The sequence below is a fragment of the Scyliorhinus torazame genome, chromosome 1, assembly GCF_047496885.1.
Source record: "Scyliorhinus torazame isolate Kashiwa2021f chromosome 1, sScyTor2.1, whole genome shotgun sequence".
NCBI classification, from domain to species: Eukaryota; Metazoa; Chordata; class Chondrichthyes; order Carcharhiniformes; family Scyliorhinidae; genus Scyliorhinus; species Scyliorhinus torazame.
Genome location: NC_092707.1, coordinates 118,194,349 through 118,210,981, shown reverse-complemented (window position 1 = coordinate 118,210,981; position 16,633 = coordinate 118,194,349). Strand labels below are relative to the sequence as shown.

The window sequence follows — 16,633 nt, the reverse complement described above, 5'->3', positions numbered from 1 at the left end:
CCAACATTAGGTGGCTATTAAATGTAATAATAATGCCTGCGGAGGGGCGCGAGGTCAAGGAGGTAGTGGCCATGGATGCAGAAAAGGCCTTTGATCGGGTGGAGTGGAAGTATTTGTGGGATGTCCTGGGAGGTTTGGGGTTGGCCAGGGATTTGTGGATTGGGTCCGGTTGCTATATTAGGCACCGGTGGCGAATGTAATGACAAACCAGGTTCTATCAGAATATTTTAGTCTGTGTCGGGGGACGAGACAGGGGTGTCCACTCTCCCCACTACTGTTTGCCCTGGCCATAGAGCCTTTGATAATGGCGCTGAGAGCATCGACAGTTTGGCGGGGGATAGTGAGAGGGGGGGGGGGGGGGGGGGGTGGAACATAGGGTCTCGCTCAATGCTGACGATTTGCTCCTTTATATAACAGACCCGTTGGGGGGAATTGCAGGAATTTGGGGATACTGGAGGAATTTGGCCGGTTCCCAGGTTACAAACTGAATATGGGCAAGAGTGGGGTTTTTGCGATCCAAGGCAAGGGGGCTGGAGAAGGGACTGAGGGAGATGCCATTCAAAATGGTGGCAGGGAGCTTTAGGTACCTGGGGATTCAAGTGGCAAGGGACTGGGGTGAGCTTCATAAACTAAATTTGGGCAGGTTGATAGAGCAAATGAAAGGGGACTTTCATAGGTGGGATGTGCTCCCGCTGTCATTGGCGGGGAGGGTACAGACTGTGAAAATGATAGTCCTCCCGAGATTGCTGTTCGTGTTTCAGTGTCTTCCAATCTTCATCCCGAAGGCATTTTTTAGGAAGGTGAATGCGGTGATCTTGGGTTTTATATGGGCCGGGAGAGCCCCGACGGTGAAGAAGGTCCTTCTGGAAGCGGGTAGCGGGGCGGGGGGCTTGGCCCTTCCGAACTTTATTAAGTGCTACATCAATGGTTAGGAAATGGATAGTGGGGAGGTGTCGGTGTGGGAGCGAGTGGAGGTGGCATCTTGCAAGGGCACGAGTCTGAGTCTTTGTTAGCAGCACCTCTGCCGTTTTCGCCGGCTCGGTACTCCACAAGCCCAGTGGTAGTGCCAGCCCTGAGAGTGTGGGGGCAATAGAGGCAGCACATGAGGCTGGAGGGGTGCGTCGGTGTGGTCACCGATTTGTGATAATCACCGGTTCCCTCTGGGGGGGGCGGCTTCAGGAGGTGGCAGTGGGCAGGGATTGAGAGATTTGGGGATCTCTTCATTGAGGAGAGTTTCCCGAGCTTGGAGGAGCTAGAGGAGTTTGAGTTGCCCGGTGGGAACGGGTTCCGGTACCTGCAGGTACGGGATTTTGTTCGGAGGCAGGTCCCGAGCTTCCCTTGCCTCCCACTAAGGGGGGTACAGGATAAGGTGATGTCAAAAACAGGGGTTGGGGAGGGGAGGGTCTCGGAGATATATAAGGAACTGATGGAGTGGAAAGGGGTTCCAATTGGGGAGATGAAGAGGAAGTGGGAGGAAGAGTTGGGAGGGGAGTTAAAAGTTGGGTTATGGGAGAAGGCCCTGAGGAGAGTCAATGCATCCTTGTCGTGTGCCAGGCTTAGACTGATCCAGTTCAAGGTGGTCCACAGGGCTCATATGACTGTCGCCCGGATGAGTCGATTCTTTGAGGTGGAGGACAGGTGTGGGTGGTGTGGGGGAAGTCCTGCGAACCATGTACGTAGAATTTCATAGAATTTACAGTGCAGAAGGAGGCCATTCGGCCCATCGAGTCTGCACTGGCTCTTGGAAAGAGCACCCTACCCAAGGTCAACACCACCACCCTATCCCCATAACCCAGTAACCCCACCCAACACTAAGGTACACATGTTTTGGGTGTATCCGAGGCTGAGGGGATTTTCAGATGTCATGACAGAGGTCCTGTAAGGGAGGGTGACTTTGAGTCCAGAGATGGCAATATTTGGAGTGTCGGAAGATCCGGGAGCCCGGGGGGGTGGTGGGGGGAGGCCGACGTTTTGGCCTTTGCCTCCCTGGTGGCCTGGAGACGGATTTTGCTGGGATGGAGGGACTCGGAACCTCCAAAGTCGGCGGTTTGGGTCAGTGACATGGCAGGGTTTCTTAGGCTAGAGAAAATTAAGTTTGCCTTAAGGGGTTCATTACAGGGGTTCGCTCGGAGGTGGCAGCCGTTCATCGTCTTCTTCAAGGAGAATTGACCATCAGCACGAGAGGGGAGGGGAAGGGGGAGGCATTGAAGTGACAAATAAGGACAAGGAATCTAATGTATGGGTAGTTAGGGTTTAGGGCTGGGGGGAGTTGGGTATTTTGTTGTGGGGTTTTTTGCATGTTTGATCTCTCTGTTGGTTAAAATGTTAAAATTATAAATGCCTCAATAAAATATTTTCTGAAAAAGAACTGGATGTATTATGCCAATTGGGCCTATAGGACCTCCTTGAAGCCGTGGATTCACCTGTGCTGCAAGCACTATGAGATCCCGGAGAGGGGACCCGTGGGGTAAACGTTCTGGGTGACCGTCACCTTGATGGCCACCGGGAGTAGGTGTCCTCCCCCATACCCGCACAGTGCCAGGTGTGCCATGATCTGGCAGATATGTTGCACTGTCTCCCTACTCAGCCGGAGTCTTTGACGGCTTGCCGGTCCAGCAGGTGCTTGAATGACAGGTGCTACCGAGGTCTCATGGGGCGCCTTATTGGCAACTCCTCCTCCGCGGGCTGTTGGTGGCCAGCTCTCCATCCTGGGCGGTTGCCTCCATTTCTTCTGCTGCAGGCTCCACTGCTGCAGCTTCCTCCTTCTCGAGCAGCTCCAGCTCGTACAGCCACAAGGCATCCCTGAGGGCTGTGCGGACTCGGGGAAAGGCCTTCATTGCTGGTTGAATTCCAATATCCATTTTCTGCAGGGGGTGGGGTGAAAGGCTGACATGTTAGCGTGGTGTGTATCCCCATACCCAACCAGGTCCACTGGGCACTATCAAGGTCTCTGGCCCTGGCAACCATACCTGCTCCACAGCCCCTATCCTGTCCCCCCCCACCCCCCCGTAGGGGCTACACATCGCCCTTGGGTGGGCTGCGTGATTCCCCCCCCCCCAATGGGTGGCACCCGGTTATGGCGGAGGATGGGGAGCAGGGGTAGGGGCACGCATACTGCCAGTATCACTCTGCAGAACCAGGGGCCAAGGTGGGTGGTCAATAAGGTACGCAAGATGGCTGCCTTAAAGGCCGCGGTAATGGCCGCCTGTGCCTGGACACTGCCTGTCCCTGGGGGGGGGGGGGGGGGGTCACCCTGGCCACAGGGTCTGTTCTCTTGTCAACGCTCCCGGCCCTGGTAGGGCCCCCCTACCCAGGCCAGTGTCCGACCCAGCAGCCCACAGTCGGCCTCTCCATGTCCTACCGCCTAGCTCTCTCCCTCATCAACCACAATGCCGGTTTCTTGATTTTTAAAAGGGCAAGTGTAGCGCGCTGTCAGGCATTCAGCCCATCGGAGGTGGAGAATACCGGGTCAGGCCCACTAATGACGTGCAAACGGTGTTTACTGTCTGTTTTCAGGACCATTTGGTGTCAAATCGGAGCGGGTTTACCGTCACTGGGGGGCGGGCGTACGTCATTGGGAGTTCTTCAACGTGTAGGCCAGCCTCGAACTCGCACTGTCAGGCATGTCCGATCAGAGAAGTTTCTGGAAGGAGCGCGGCGCTTCTGGACCCCGAGCAGAGTTGTAAATGGTGAATACATGTTGGGAAGTTCCTGGATGTCTTCTCACCAGTAGTTTCAGGCGGCGGCTGTCCTGGGTGTGGACGGAGCCAGTCAGAAAGGGGCCATGGGGCTGGACTTCCCGGACGTCCCGCCAGAGAGTGATCCTCCGGACCCGACTCAGCGGCGGATTGTCCGGCGGGGGTGGGAGCGCGCTAAACCCCGCCCACGTGACGTGTTGACGGAAACGCTCAGTGTTGTGTTCAACCGGCAACTCCAGTATCTGCCACCACTGGTGACGTTGCGGAGTGGAGAGGAGCCGCAGGCTGTGTGGAGGTAAAGAAAGCGGGGATTCATTAATTAATTAATTTGTTGTCGTTTACAAAGTGAAGAAATGAGGAGAATGGGGGAAGGGGGGAAATTAAAGAGGCTCCTCTTGTTGTCGGGGGGGGGGGGGGGCATGTTGGACTCGGCATAATCCATGTTGTCAGATGTGCTGCTCTTATCCAGTATTTTCTGTTTCAGATTCCAGTAGCGGCAGTAATTTGCTTTTATAAAACCATGTTAGTTAATCAGAGGCTCGAACCACTACTAGTTTGGCTGACAGGGAGAATATCGGTGATATTCCGGTACCACGCAATATAATTATTTACTGCGTGGCCATTATCAGTGACCAATACTAGGAGCCAATGCAGCCAGGACCGAAAGAAGTTCGGGAATCCCTTAGCTGCCAACATGCAGATGTTATGTCCCCACGTACAAAGATGTCAGCATTTCTCCTGTCATTCATGCCTCGCGAACGTTAAAAAGCTCATTTTGGAATTTGTGCCAATCAGTGTGTTCAGTTGCTGGGATCAACATTCTGATGGATGAAAACGGGTCAATCCATAAAGAGGTTATTGGTGTCTTGCAAAGTGTCATACATCAGCTGATATATTGTAAACGCTGGAAATTAAAAATATGGGGTGGGGTGTGTTTTGTTACCTGTGTGATAGGTAACGTGTGCTTCTCAATCCTTGCTAATGAAGAGGTCTTCTGAATCTCGATGAAGACTCAAACTCATCTAGTAGTAAGAAAAGGTTTATTGAGCAACTATTACAATAATTGCATGAGTTCTTCACTTTAACTTTGATACTAGTGATAAGGTTAACAAGATCTAACTACAGTAACTATATGTAACTCCACTAGCCATCTGAACTACTTTGCTATTGCCCTGGTCACAGTGCACCCCCGAGAGAGACAGACAGAGACCCAATGTGGCAGCATTTTGTACCCCTGTTGGTCCGACCTTCTAGTGATCATGTGGTGCTACTGATTACACATTAACCCCTTGTGTAGAGATCACATGTAGAGATCACTACAGGGTGGTGGTGGAAAACTACATGCAGTACTGGGTCAGGGGTCGTGATATGACATGGGACTCGTGACACATTGAGGTTGCATTCCTGTATCATGTCTGGTGAATTGAGCTGTGATTGTTACTTTGGCCAAATCGTTTGACAAAGGCATTCTGGCTAATTCAAAGGAGCATTTGGGATCGATTTAACTTCAAGCTGCTTCTCAATTCCTTCTTCATTCACCCAACTTCGAACCCTCCCTTTGATCTTCTGTTCATCATGTTCTCTTATGTTGACAGGTGTCGGGAGTAGGAGATTAAAGTGTTATGAAAAGTATTTTGAGAAATCTGCTTGCTGTTTTGCTCTTGATTGGAATCAATTCAGCTGTTGGTAAGACTTTCAATCAAACTGTTCTCTTATACACATTTTGGTAAATAACCTGTAAATCCTTTTCACCAGTTAGCGGTTGGGCAAAAAGCGACATGTTTTGTTTGTAACTCTCTTTCATTTTAATGGGTGTTTCCAACATCGATATGTTTGGACATTGAGTGGAAAAGTACCAAGCTATTTCGAGAACTAACAGCCTGGCTTGTTCTGTAGTTTTCTGATTATGTTATGGTTTAAATTGAAGTTAGTATTTTGATGCCAATTTTGAGGTGAGGGAGTTTATGTCGGGCAGCAGCTGAACATTTTCCATTTCAACATGAATGAAAATGAAAATCGCTTATTGTCACAAGTAGGCTTCAAATGAAGTTACTGTGAAAAGCTCCTAGTCGCCACATTCCGGCGCCTGTTCGGGGAGGCTGGTACGGGAATTGAACCCGCGCTGCTGGCCATGTTTTGCTTTACAAGCCAGCTGTTTAGCCCATTGTGCTAAACCAGCCCCGAACATTATAGTTGCTGAATATCTGCAGAACTTGAGAAATATAACAAAGTCCACATTTCAGGCCCAGTGACCTTTCATCAGAACTCGACCTGAAATTAGATGCTGGCTGACTTGTTGAGCATTTCCAACACCAATCTATCAATCCTATCAGGATAGAGCACTTTGTTAGGGTAGAATGAAGCTGTCGGCCTAATGATGAGCCTTCAGCGAAATCTCACAAAAGGATCTCTCACTCCTAGACCACTGACACATTTCCTCCCAGGATCTTAGTCAGCCAATGAGGCTCTCAAGAGTGAGAATGTCAATTTAGGGGCAGCTTTGTATTCTGTGCTCATGGTCAGTGGGAACTCAAATCAAACTGTCCATGTGGCACCATTGCAAATAAACCTGGATTAGATTCATCCCTGTATTGAAAGACCAATGTTTAACCAATTTCCAATACAATCCCTCTGTACCAGGCATCTAATATCTGTGTTTCCCCCAAAGCTGTCTGTACGTACATGGTTACTGCGTTCAGATTTATTTAATTTATTTATGTTTGGGCTTTCGGTACTCTAGATGTTGTATGGGTTGAAGTTGGTTATTCGTCTGTTTCTTGTCCTCTCTCACCATTCCATATTTTTAATATCGTCATAACTCCTGAAAGTTTTCTCTGCTCCCACAGTAACTCTTTGGGTGAACAGAGATCCCGGTTTGACAACAGGCGCCCACACAAGTAGATACCAGATTTGTTCCATAGTCGATGCTCAACAAGTTCATGTAAATTTGGACCCTCCTGAATTGGGAGACCAGTGCCCACTGGCATTAATAGATTTTAAAAGACGGATTTTTGGTCCTGAACTGATTGCTGCAGAATCTCTCCCCCCCCCCCCCCCCAACATCCAAGTGGTACAATTCAGTATCACGGCACCTTGGCTCTTGTGTTAAAGGCAGTACCTTGGCTCTTGTGTTAGAGGCTCTTGTGTTAGAGGCTCTTGTGTTAGAGGCTCTTGTGTTAGAGGCTCTTGTGTTAGAGGCTCTTGTGTTAGAGGCTCTTGTGTTAGAGGCAATGTTCAGTTCAGCTGCTTGAGTGGGTGAGACAGTGCACCAGGAAATATCAACCCATCCAGGGAAGGGGAGAAAATACAGTGGAGGTGATAACTTAGTTTTTTCTTTGGTATGTGTTCAAGGTTAAATCTTCTCATAATAACCATCCTTTAATGCAAAAGCTTAACAGTAGATCTCCTCTTCATTTGCTGGTGTTACTGATCTATTCTTTTTCGTCACAGCTGAATTTAGGGTCCATACGTCAGGGACACCAGTGACTGCTATCTACGGCCAGTACACGGTGCTGAGGTGTAGCTTTACAGTTCAGGACGCATCATCACTTGAAGGACTAGTCATCAATTGGCAGCGCGTTGAGACGGAGGAAGTTGTTTATAGTTATTATTATGGAAAGGAGCAACTGAGTCGCCAAAGCTCTCGGTATTCTGGGAGGACAAGCTTGTTCCTGGAGGAATTAAAACACGGGAATGCCTCAATGAAGCTGGAACGAGGGAGAGCAGAGGATGCTGGACAGTACAAGTGCTTTGTCAGTAATATAAAAGGAAGTGACCAGGACACACTGTCACTAATATTTGCTGGTACTTACTTATTTCTGTGTTTTCTTTTTGTTCTCTGTGCTGTAAATTAAAATCATACTTCTTAGCCACCTGCAATGAACCAGTGAGTCTAACTGTTGAGGGTCTGCAGCAAACAGTACAGACCAAGTGGATCAGCTCATCTCTGCTCCAACAATGTCTGTGGTGTAATTGCTGACCTTGCCACATCTCAGTTAGGATGGTGTAATGTAATAATATAATAATCTTTAGTTTCACAAGTAGGCTTACATTAACACTGCAATGAAGTTACTGTGAAAATCCCCTAGTCGCCACATTCCAGCGCTTGTTCAGGTACACAGGGAGCGAAGTCAGAATGTCCAATTCACCTAACAGCATTTTTCCAGGACTTGTGGGAGGAAACCGGAGCACCCGGAGGAAACCCACAGAGACACTGGGTGAATGTGCAGACTCCGCACTGACAGTGACCCAAATGGGAATCGAACCTGGGACTGGAGCTGTGAAGCAACTGTGCTAACCACTGAGGATGTGCCTCAAAGCAACAGGGACCCGGGTTCAATTCTGGCCTGGGGTGACTGTGTGGAGTTTGTACGTACTCTCCGTGTCTGCATGGGATTCCTCCGGGTGCTCTGGTTTCTTCTCACACTCCAAAGGTGTGTGGGTTAGGTGGATTGACCATGCTAAATTGCCCGTAGTATTCAGGAATGTGCAGGTTCGGTAGGGTTACAGGGATTGCCCGGAGGAGTGGATGTGGGTGGGGTGCTCTTTCGGAGTGGCAGTGCAGACTCAATGGGACGAATGGCCTCCTTTTGCACTGTAGGGATTCTGAAACCCTACCCCCTGGAGTGATTACCCACTCCAATTGGTCCCCCAAGCCATGTGACCCCCTTCTGCTGTATTTCTCTTAAAGGCACAATCACCACAGATGGTCAATTCTATTGGCTGTTCTCCAACCTGCTGGGTTATGTGGCCGGCTCCAGGTTTAAGCTGAAATGTGACAACTTCATGGGTGAAAATCCCCTAAAATTTATTATTGAGGGTTATGTACGAATAATGATGATTTAAACTATTACCCGAGCATAGCACTAGTTTCCTCAGCAAAGAGTCCTACAGGGGCAAGAGGAGGGACAAATGGCAGGGAAAGGGAGAGGAAATATGTGCTTCAAATTGTGTTCTAAATCTCATGAAAGAATTTCAGTAAAATTTGGTGAATCTTGTGGATTTAGTTATCAGATCCTATTTGTTAAAGCTCCTTTACATTTTCCCTTCTGCTGTACTGATCAAACTGTGTTGGAAACTGAGTTCAGAAACTGCCAATTCAGGGTAGGAAGATGGTGTCCAGAGACACTCTGGAGTAGTTATGAAATTACAAGTTAATTTTTATGCCCATCTGTTTAAATTGTTTCTGAGGAACTTTATAAAACAGCACTCTTCACCAACTCAGAGGCTGTACTTTTTCAAGAAGATTGAACTGTTACTTTGCACGCAGTCTATGTGGACTTGATATGCAGCAGTTATGGAGCATTTCTTCTGCTGGGTGATGGTACCACATGACAACCCATTTAGTTTAACACGTGTAGCTGTTTTTAACCCAGTTCATCTATTTCTTAATGATCTTCATTGGCAATCTAAACAGCTGGACATCACGCTACTCAATCCTGAATCTTTAACAGCAGCTGGCTGGGTTTTGTAGCATTTTACACATCATATCTAGATTATTTGTTTACAATATTTTAGTATCTTTACAAATTGATCGCTGTAATGGTAATAACTGCTACTGGTCTGTTTGTACTTGCCATTGATTTCGAACATTTTTAAAGCTTTTTATTGCTTTATTCAATTACTGTAATTAATTAATTGTAATAAGTTGGCATTATGTGTGTCAAATTTCTTTCTTGTTCCTAACGACTTGTTTGCATTTACTCTCCAGCATTTTACAAGGAACCTGACTTTTTTATTCAACTGAGACCCTCTGGGGCAGTGTTCAAATTTGAAACCCAAGGTTATCCTAAGGCTTCTGTTTCCTGGTACAATGAAGAAAATGAGGATATTTCTCCATTGTCTGAGACTTTATACCAACAAAGTGGAGATGGCCTCTACTCTCTGCAGAGTATTCTGGAAATTGGTGATGCCAATAGAAGCTCTAACTACACATTTAGATTAAGGAATGATGTGCTACACCAATCAGTTTCTCGAACATTTGGCCTTTCGAAAGGTAGGTTATCTTGTATATCCTGCACCCTCAGTGCTCAGGACCCCCCATAGTCTTGAACCAGAATGCTGAATTGCACATCTTGAGCTCTGAATATTTGGGTGAAGTGAATTGTTGCCAGTTACAGATAGCCAGCTGGGCTTTCTCAGTCTGTGGGTGACTGTTTTGATTCCTGGATACAGAAGCTGCCATTGGCCACCTTGTAAACCATAACTCTCATTTCAGTTCTTCAGAGTTATTTTTGATCCACCAGGTGTTTCTGTTTCAGAAACATGAACAGCTGCACAATGGGTGGTACTTGATTTATTGATGTTCATCAGCTCATTATTTTCCATAGGGGCATAGACATTTACTAGGACACCGCTGACCATGACGTACCGTCCCCCTGGGTCTGTAATCATCCTGGTCTCAATAAATCTCGTCCTCTTGCTGATCAATATAGCTACTCCCCTAGCCTTTGTCCGTAGCATGAATTGTACGTCTGTCTCACCCAACTCTTCCTTACCAGTAATCTATCCTTCTCCTGTAGGTAGATTATGTCAGGCTTTTCAGGTAGGCGAAGACTCTGGATCTTTTCACTGGGCCGTTAAGTCCCCTTACATTCCAGGTGACTATCCTGGTGGGAGGTTTTTGTCCTCCTGTTCCTGTGGGATCAACCATACTTAACTGTTGGATGAGCCCCTGCACTCTGGGGTTTCCCTTTGTTAAGGGGCCTTCCACAATGGCCGCGGTCACCGTTCTCCCCATGAGGTTGGGCCTCTGTGCTCCGGGGTTTCCCTTTGTCCAGGGGGTGGCCAACATAGCCGGCAACTATGTGTACGCCACGTGGGTGTGCCCCTGCACTCTGGGCTCTCCCTTTGTTTCGGGCCCCTCCAAAGTGGCCTGCTTGCGGCGCCATCTTGATTTCCTCAGCTTGCTCCATGCCTGCTAAGCCCTGTGCCTTTCTCGTTGCCAACTCTTTCCTATCTTTTGGCCCCTTTTCTGTTCTGTGAGTTTCCCCTGTTGCCTCCCCTCCCTTTCCCGCCCCTGTACTCATCCCCCTTTCTGTCCTGGCCCCCTTTACTGCTCGCCACCCTGTGCTAGCCCTCCCTGCTAGTACGGTGGCTCCGCTCCCTGGGCTGGTCCCGCCCTGTCTCTGATCTGTCTAACTGTCTCCTTTTCCTTCCTCGCTCCCTCACCTGTTTCCCTTCTCCTCGCTTCCCTCTTGCTGTTCTCCTACTTGAGTCCGAAAATGAGGCAGCACAGTCCCGCACAAACCGAATCCATACAACAGATCTTGGTCCTTTTTGTCCTCCACTTTCTGTCTTTTTCCCCTCTGCCCTCATCATTGCCGTGTTTGTTCCTTCTTTAGATTGTTGGTTTGCACAAACTCTCCGGCCTCCGCTGGGGTGCCGAAGTAATATTCATTTCCTTGGTAAGTTACCCAGAGTCTGGCCGGGAACAACGTTCTGAACCTCACCCCCCTCTTGTAGAGTGACGATTTCACCTTATTAAATTTGGTCCTTTTCTTTGCGAGGTCTGCCCCAATATCCTGTAGATCCTTATTATGTGTCCTTCCCACGAGCACGACTTTGTCTGTTAGGCCCACCTCAGGATCTTTTCCTGATCCTGGTACCGGTGCAGCTTCACAATGATTGCACTCGGCTGCTCCCCAGTCCTGGGTTTTGGCCGGAGCGAGCCGTGTGCCCTGTCGAGTTCTGGGGGGTTTGGGAAGCTGTTACTCCTAACGAAGTTGCCCAGCATGTGGGCGATGTAGTCCTTTGGGTCCCTTCCCTTCCCTCCACCCTCTCTGGCAGACCCACAATACGGACGTTCTGTCACCTGGACCTGTTTTCCTGGTCCTCTACCTTTCCCCTCAGGTTCCCTTGGGCCGCCACCAATCTTTTCACCTCAGTCTCCAGAGCCACGATCCGATCACTCTGGTCGGTTGCCGCCCTTTCCAGGTCAAGGATCATCTTTTCCTGGGATCCCACCTTCTTTCCCAGGCCGTCTATTATGCGCTGGAGGGCGGCAATCGTTTCCGTCACCACCACCTTCACCACCGCTTTCATCACCACCTGGAGTTCCATTTTGATCGCCTCCCTCATGGCAGTCAGTTCTTCTTTTAGGAATGTCTGCCATCCCTCCTCCGGTGTAGTGGGGGGGCGTCGCTGCCTGTTCATGCTCCTCTGTTCGGGTCACCGATTGCCCCCTCTCTTGTTTCGCCGGGGCCTCCATCTCGCCTTGTGTGTCCGCTGGTCGGTCTGCTCGTTGCTCCTGCCCCTTCCTGCTGTTTCTGCCTTCTCGCTAGCCCTTTGAACCACTGGCATCTTCTCTTTTGCTTCTTCGCTGCTAATGCCTTTTGTGTTTTAAGGAGTTTTGGGTGACTTTTTGAGCCAAGAATCGTGGAAAAGTCGTTATTTTGGGTCCGATTGGGAGGAGAACCATCTGATGTACGTCCGCTCAGCACATCACCGTGACCGGAAGCCCCATTTACTCTATATTAATAATAATCTGTATTAGTGTCACAAACAAGCTTATATTAACACTGCAATGAAGTTACTATGAAAATCCCCTAGTCACCACACTACAGCGCTTGTTCGGGTACACTGATGGAGAATTCCGAATGTCCAATTCACCTAACAGCACGTCTTTCGGGACTTACCAGTGTACCCGGAGGAATCCCATGCAGACACAGGGAGAACGTGAAGACTCCGCACAGACAGTGACCCAAGTCGGGAATTGAACTTGGGTCCCTGGCGCTGTGAAGAAACAGTGCTAACCACTGTGCTACCGTGCTGGCCCAAAATATACGCCAGGAGAGCTTCAGGAGAAGTTCAAAGCTCCCTGTCGGAGAATTGAACCCCGATCTCTCACATGACAGTTGGGGATACTAACCACTATACTAATGAGGAAATTATAATCTATTTTTAAAAAAAATTTAGAGTTCCCAATTCATTTTTTCCAATTAAGGGGCAATTTAGTGTGGCCAATCCACCTACCCTGCACATCTTTGGGTTGTGGGGGTGGAACCCACGCAAACGCTGGGAGAATATGCAAACTGCACACGGATAATGACCCAGTGCCGGGATCGAACCTGGGACCTCGGCGCCGTGAGGCTACAGAGCTAACCCACCATGTTGCCTCGGAAATTTTTAATCTATGAGCTAAGAAAACCAAACTAACACTGAAACTACTGCCTTAATTAATAACAGTTATTTTTCCTTCATTACAGAACCGAAACCTTATGAAACCCGTACAAGAAATCGATGGTTATTTGCAGTCCCTCTCCTTATCGCTGAATTTTTAATCATTTTAATTCTGGTGAGAGCTCTGTACCAGAGACAATCTCATCCGATAATTAGAGAAACACAAAATGGATGCTAAGATGGTTGATGGATCATTCAAGAAAATGTGTGTTATTAGAGACTGTCCTGTCCAAGCAGCCATGAAGGCTTTTCCAAATGCAAGACTGTTTAGATGGAGTTTATTGCTACAACCATTTAACTTAATGTGCTGGATCTTCTCTCTCTCTCTCTCTCTCTCTCTCTCTCTCTCTCTCTCTCTCTCTCTCTCTCTCTCTCTCTCTCTCTCTCTCTCTCTCTCTCTTCCCCCCCCCCACCCCCTCTCCTCTCTCTCTCTCTCTCCAGTCCTCCACTTTGTCCTGCAGCCTCTTCTGTTGATCTCTCATCAGCACCATCTCCGCTGCCATCGAGGCAAGCTGCTCCTCGTGCTCCCCCACCGCCGCCTCCACCTTCCGACTCGCCTGGCCCTGGGCAACCAGCCTCATTTCCATGCGGCCGATCCCTGCCTTTATAGGATCCACCACCCTGGCCAGGTCTTCCAAGTTCTCCTTCCTCTGCTGGCAAACTTCTCGTGGAGGAAAGTCACTAACTACTCCGTCGATCACTGGGCAGGCAGACTCAGACCCTGACCCTCCGCCATCTTCCCCTGTGTTGCAGGCTCCACACCAACTTTCGACCGTTCTACTCTCCTTTTTCCACCACTTTTGGTCCATGAATCCATAAACTGGTGGGATACTCTCTTCTTCCACCTCTCCTGCATTTTAAAACATCACTCAGCTCCGCCGTTAGCCGGGAAAAAGGTCCAAAAAGTCCACCACAAGCGGGAGCCACCGGAAGTGAATTGTTGCTTTTTCAAAAAATACAATTAGTTACTTTTTATATTTATATTACATCACATCTCTGTGCACCTCAGTGTTTTCACCAGCTTCGACCATAAACTCCAGCCTTCCCTCTCAATCGCTTTCTCTTTTCCTTTTGGATACTTGTTTAACCCTACCTCTCTGATCAGCTTTAAGCCACATTCCCTAATCTTATGTGACACAGTGTTAAAATGTGTGATGCAAAGCCTTGGGATGTTTTACTCTGTTTAAAGCACTGTATAAATACATATTGTTACAGCATTTTACATTTATGCTACAATTAAATACAATTAATGTTTTGTTAATCAACAATTTGAGTTTCTGTTACTTTAGCATTCAGTACATGTTTTGAGCTGAACGTTTGTGCTGCATCTTTCTCCAGATCTTTTCCCACTCTGCTGCCGGAATAATTTCGGAATCCCTGTGTTTTTAAGGGAAACTGGATCTCTGCCAATGTCATAGTGGCAATTTGGGGAAATCTCTGAGGTATTTCCTGGAAACTGAGTGGACATGCTGTGCAGAGCATTGACCCTCAATCAATAGTTAACAGGATAACTAGGAAGAGCAACACAGGCTGATTTCTCCCGGCCAGTCAGGGGCACTAAGGGAATGGTAGCACCTTACTCCAATTAAAAATTGAACATGCTGCTTTTTTGCCACGGCCCAGTTGTAAACTGGGCATGTTAGCTGTACCAGCAGTAACTTCCAAAAGAGCTGCTCCTCGACTCTAATTTGGAAAAATGTGCGCTAAGAATGGTGGGGTAAAGCTTTAAAAAGGCTGTGTTGTAATATTGCACAGTGCTTACTTAAAATTCAGGATTTTTAAAATAAATTTAGAGTACCCGATTTATTATTTTTTCCAATTAAGGTGCAATTTGGCGTGGCCAATCCACCTCATGTACATCTTTGGGTTGTGGGGGTGAAACCCACGCAGACATGGGGCGAATGTGCAAACTCCACATGGACAGTGACCCAAAGCCGGGATCGAACCCGGGTCCTCAGCGCCGTAGGCTGCAGTGCTAACCACCGTGCCACGTGCTGCCCTTAAATTCAGGATCTTTTGATACTTTTTAAGGTGCATTTATAAGCTACAAACCCACTAGCGCTATTAACCCTGTGTAGAAGCCAGGTATTTCGAATACAACTAGTATAGGTAAAAGATAGCTGTTTAAGCATAAATGCTGAGCCCCAGTTCTAAATACCCATTTATACAGCATAATTCACTTTTACTGAGGTCCGTTGTTCTGGCAAATGCATATTTTCAAAGACAGTGTGACATTAAAACAGCACAGTTGCAAGATAATTTGACACTGTCTTGTGCTAATTGTCAAGGTCAAGGGATTGAATACACAGCAACATGAAGGCACCATTGTTCACAATGCAGATAACAGCTAGGTCAGAAAAGCTGATGTTGCACATTGAAGATGGACGGCTTGCCATCAAATCAAATGTGTTTGAGTCTAACCCAAACCAATTAGGATTATATTGGGGTGTAATTAGACGACTTAAGACAGATATGAAAGTGTATAACTAAAAAGTTTCTCCCCGCCATTTTGGGTTTTGTTGTCTTTGTGAGTATTGTCTTTGTAGGTTTGGTTTTAGTGTTTAGTTTAGTCAGTTTTGTCCTTTATAGTCTCCATTTTAGAGATGTCTTTTGGGGGTTGTCAGTTTAACAGTCTGTGTCAGTGATGTTAGTCCACTTTTGACTTTGAGTTTGAGTTTAGCTGAAGATTAGCTTTCTCTCTCTCTTCATGTTTCATTGCCAGACTTTGACCTTTTAAAAGTTACTTTCGAGCTGTCTGCCTAAGCAAAGAAAGATAATGTCTGTAATTCTCTGAAAGCTTTGAATTGTCTACGAATTGCCTTTTAAATGACTTTCAAATTGTAATCCAGCGACTACAAATAAAACAATTCTTTTTGGCACCTGAGGAGTTTATACTGCAAATTTCTGCTGAGTTCCAGTATTCGCAAAGTGCTACTGATAACCGAATAGCAGAGATGATATAAATTCCTTCAACTATACACAGTCGAATAATACAAGGAATCGAACAACTTAACACCGTCTACAAATATTATAAATCTTACAACTTGTCGTATTGCGCCAGGACTTGATTAATCAACTAAGCTTCCCCCAAACTTGGTGTAGTTCGACAGGTTAAGATCCTCATAAATTAAAGATTCCTTCACCCTGTCCAGGCTAAAATGGTTACTCCTTCCTGTCTCTCTGGCAACACTACTGGAACCAATAAAAGGTCTATCTGGTGGTGAGCTTGTCTTATTCTTGGCTGATGCAAGCCAGATCAAACACATGTTCACTGGACGGGTTATAAACCTCTGAAATTCTCTACCGCAGAAGGTTATAGACACTCAATTATTTGAGTATATTCAAGACTGAGATCACGAGATCTTTGGGAACGGAGGGAATTGAGGAATATGGGCGGAGGGTGGGAAAGGAGTTGAGGTAGAAGATTGTCCATGATATTGAACAGTGGAGCAAGTTTAAGGGGATTGATTGCCTTCTCCTGCTCTTATGCCTCCTCCAGCTCCTATTTCCTATGTTAAGTTAACAACTTGGACACAGACAATGGAGAACAACAACATGACTTAATAAATCGCTGGATTGGAGAGCCTATTTTTGCAAACGGTATCCTTAGTAACCAAAGTTACAAACTAGGAAGAGAGAAATCATATGAGGGGAACAGAGCAGAAACTGGTCATAGCCTGAAACCAATGGTCTGCCTGGCCATTCAGAGGCAGATATACATTTTGTGGGACCCTGCGCTCACCTTTATTTCTTGT

The 16,633-nt window shown here is 47.3% G+C and overlaps 1 protein-coding gene across 1 annotated transcript; it reads left to right on the top strand.

Moving 5' to 3' along the window:
* The first annotated feature begins 3,622 nt into the window (after positions 1–3,622).
* Positions 3,623–15,757, top strand: LOC140411335 (CD276 antigen-like). Its single transcript, XM_072500460.1, has 5 exons — positions 3,623–3,993; positions 5,294–5,384; positions 7,149–7,502; positions 9,409–9,693; positions 12,905–15,757. The coding sequence occupies exons 2-5, from the start codon at positions 5,321–5,323 to the stop codon at positions 13,054–13,056; spliced, it is 855 nt and encodes a 284-aa protein (XP_072356561.1). The 5' UTR covers positions 3,623–3,993; positions 5,294–5,320; the 3' UTR covers positions 13,057–15,757.
* Positions 15,758–16,633: the final 876 nt, after the last annotated feature.

What these genes read in the sequence shown, in the direction of transcription:
- LOC140411335 (XM_072500460.1), top strand. Translation starts at nt 5,321, where the DNA reads ATGAAAAGTATTTTGAGAAATCTGCTTGCTGTTTTGCTCTTGATTGGA. An exon ending in TGGAATCAATTCAGCTGTTG is followed by an intron (nt 5,385 to 7,148) that starts GTAAGACTTTCA and finishes TTTTCGTCACAG; the next exon opens with CTGAATTTAGGGTCCATACG. An exon ending in AACATTTGGCCTTTCGAAAG is followed by an intron (nt 9,694 to 12,904) that starts GTAGGTTATCTT and finishes CCTTCATTACAG; the next exon opens with AACCGAAACCTTATGAAACC.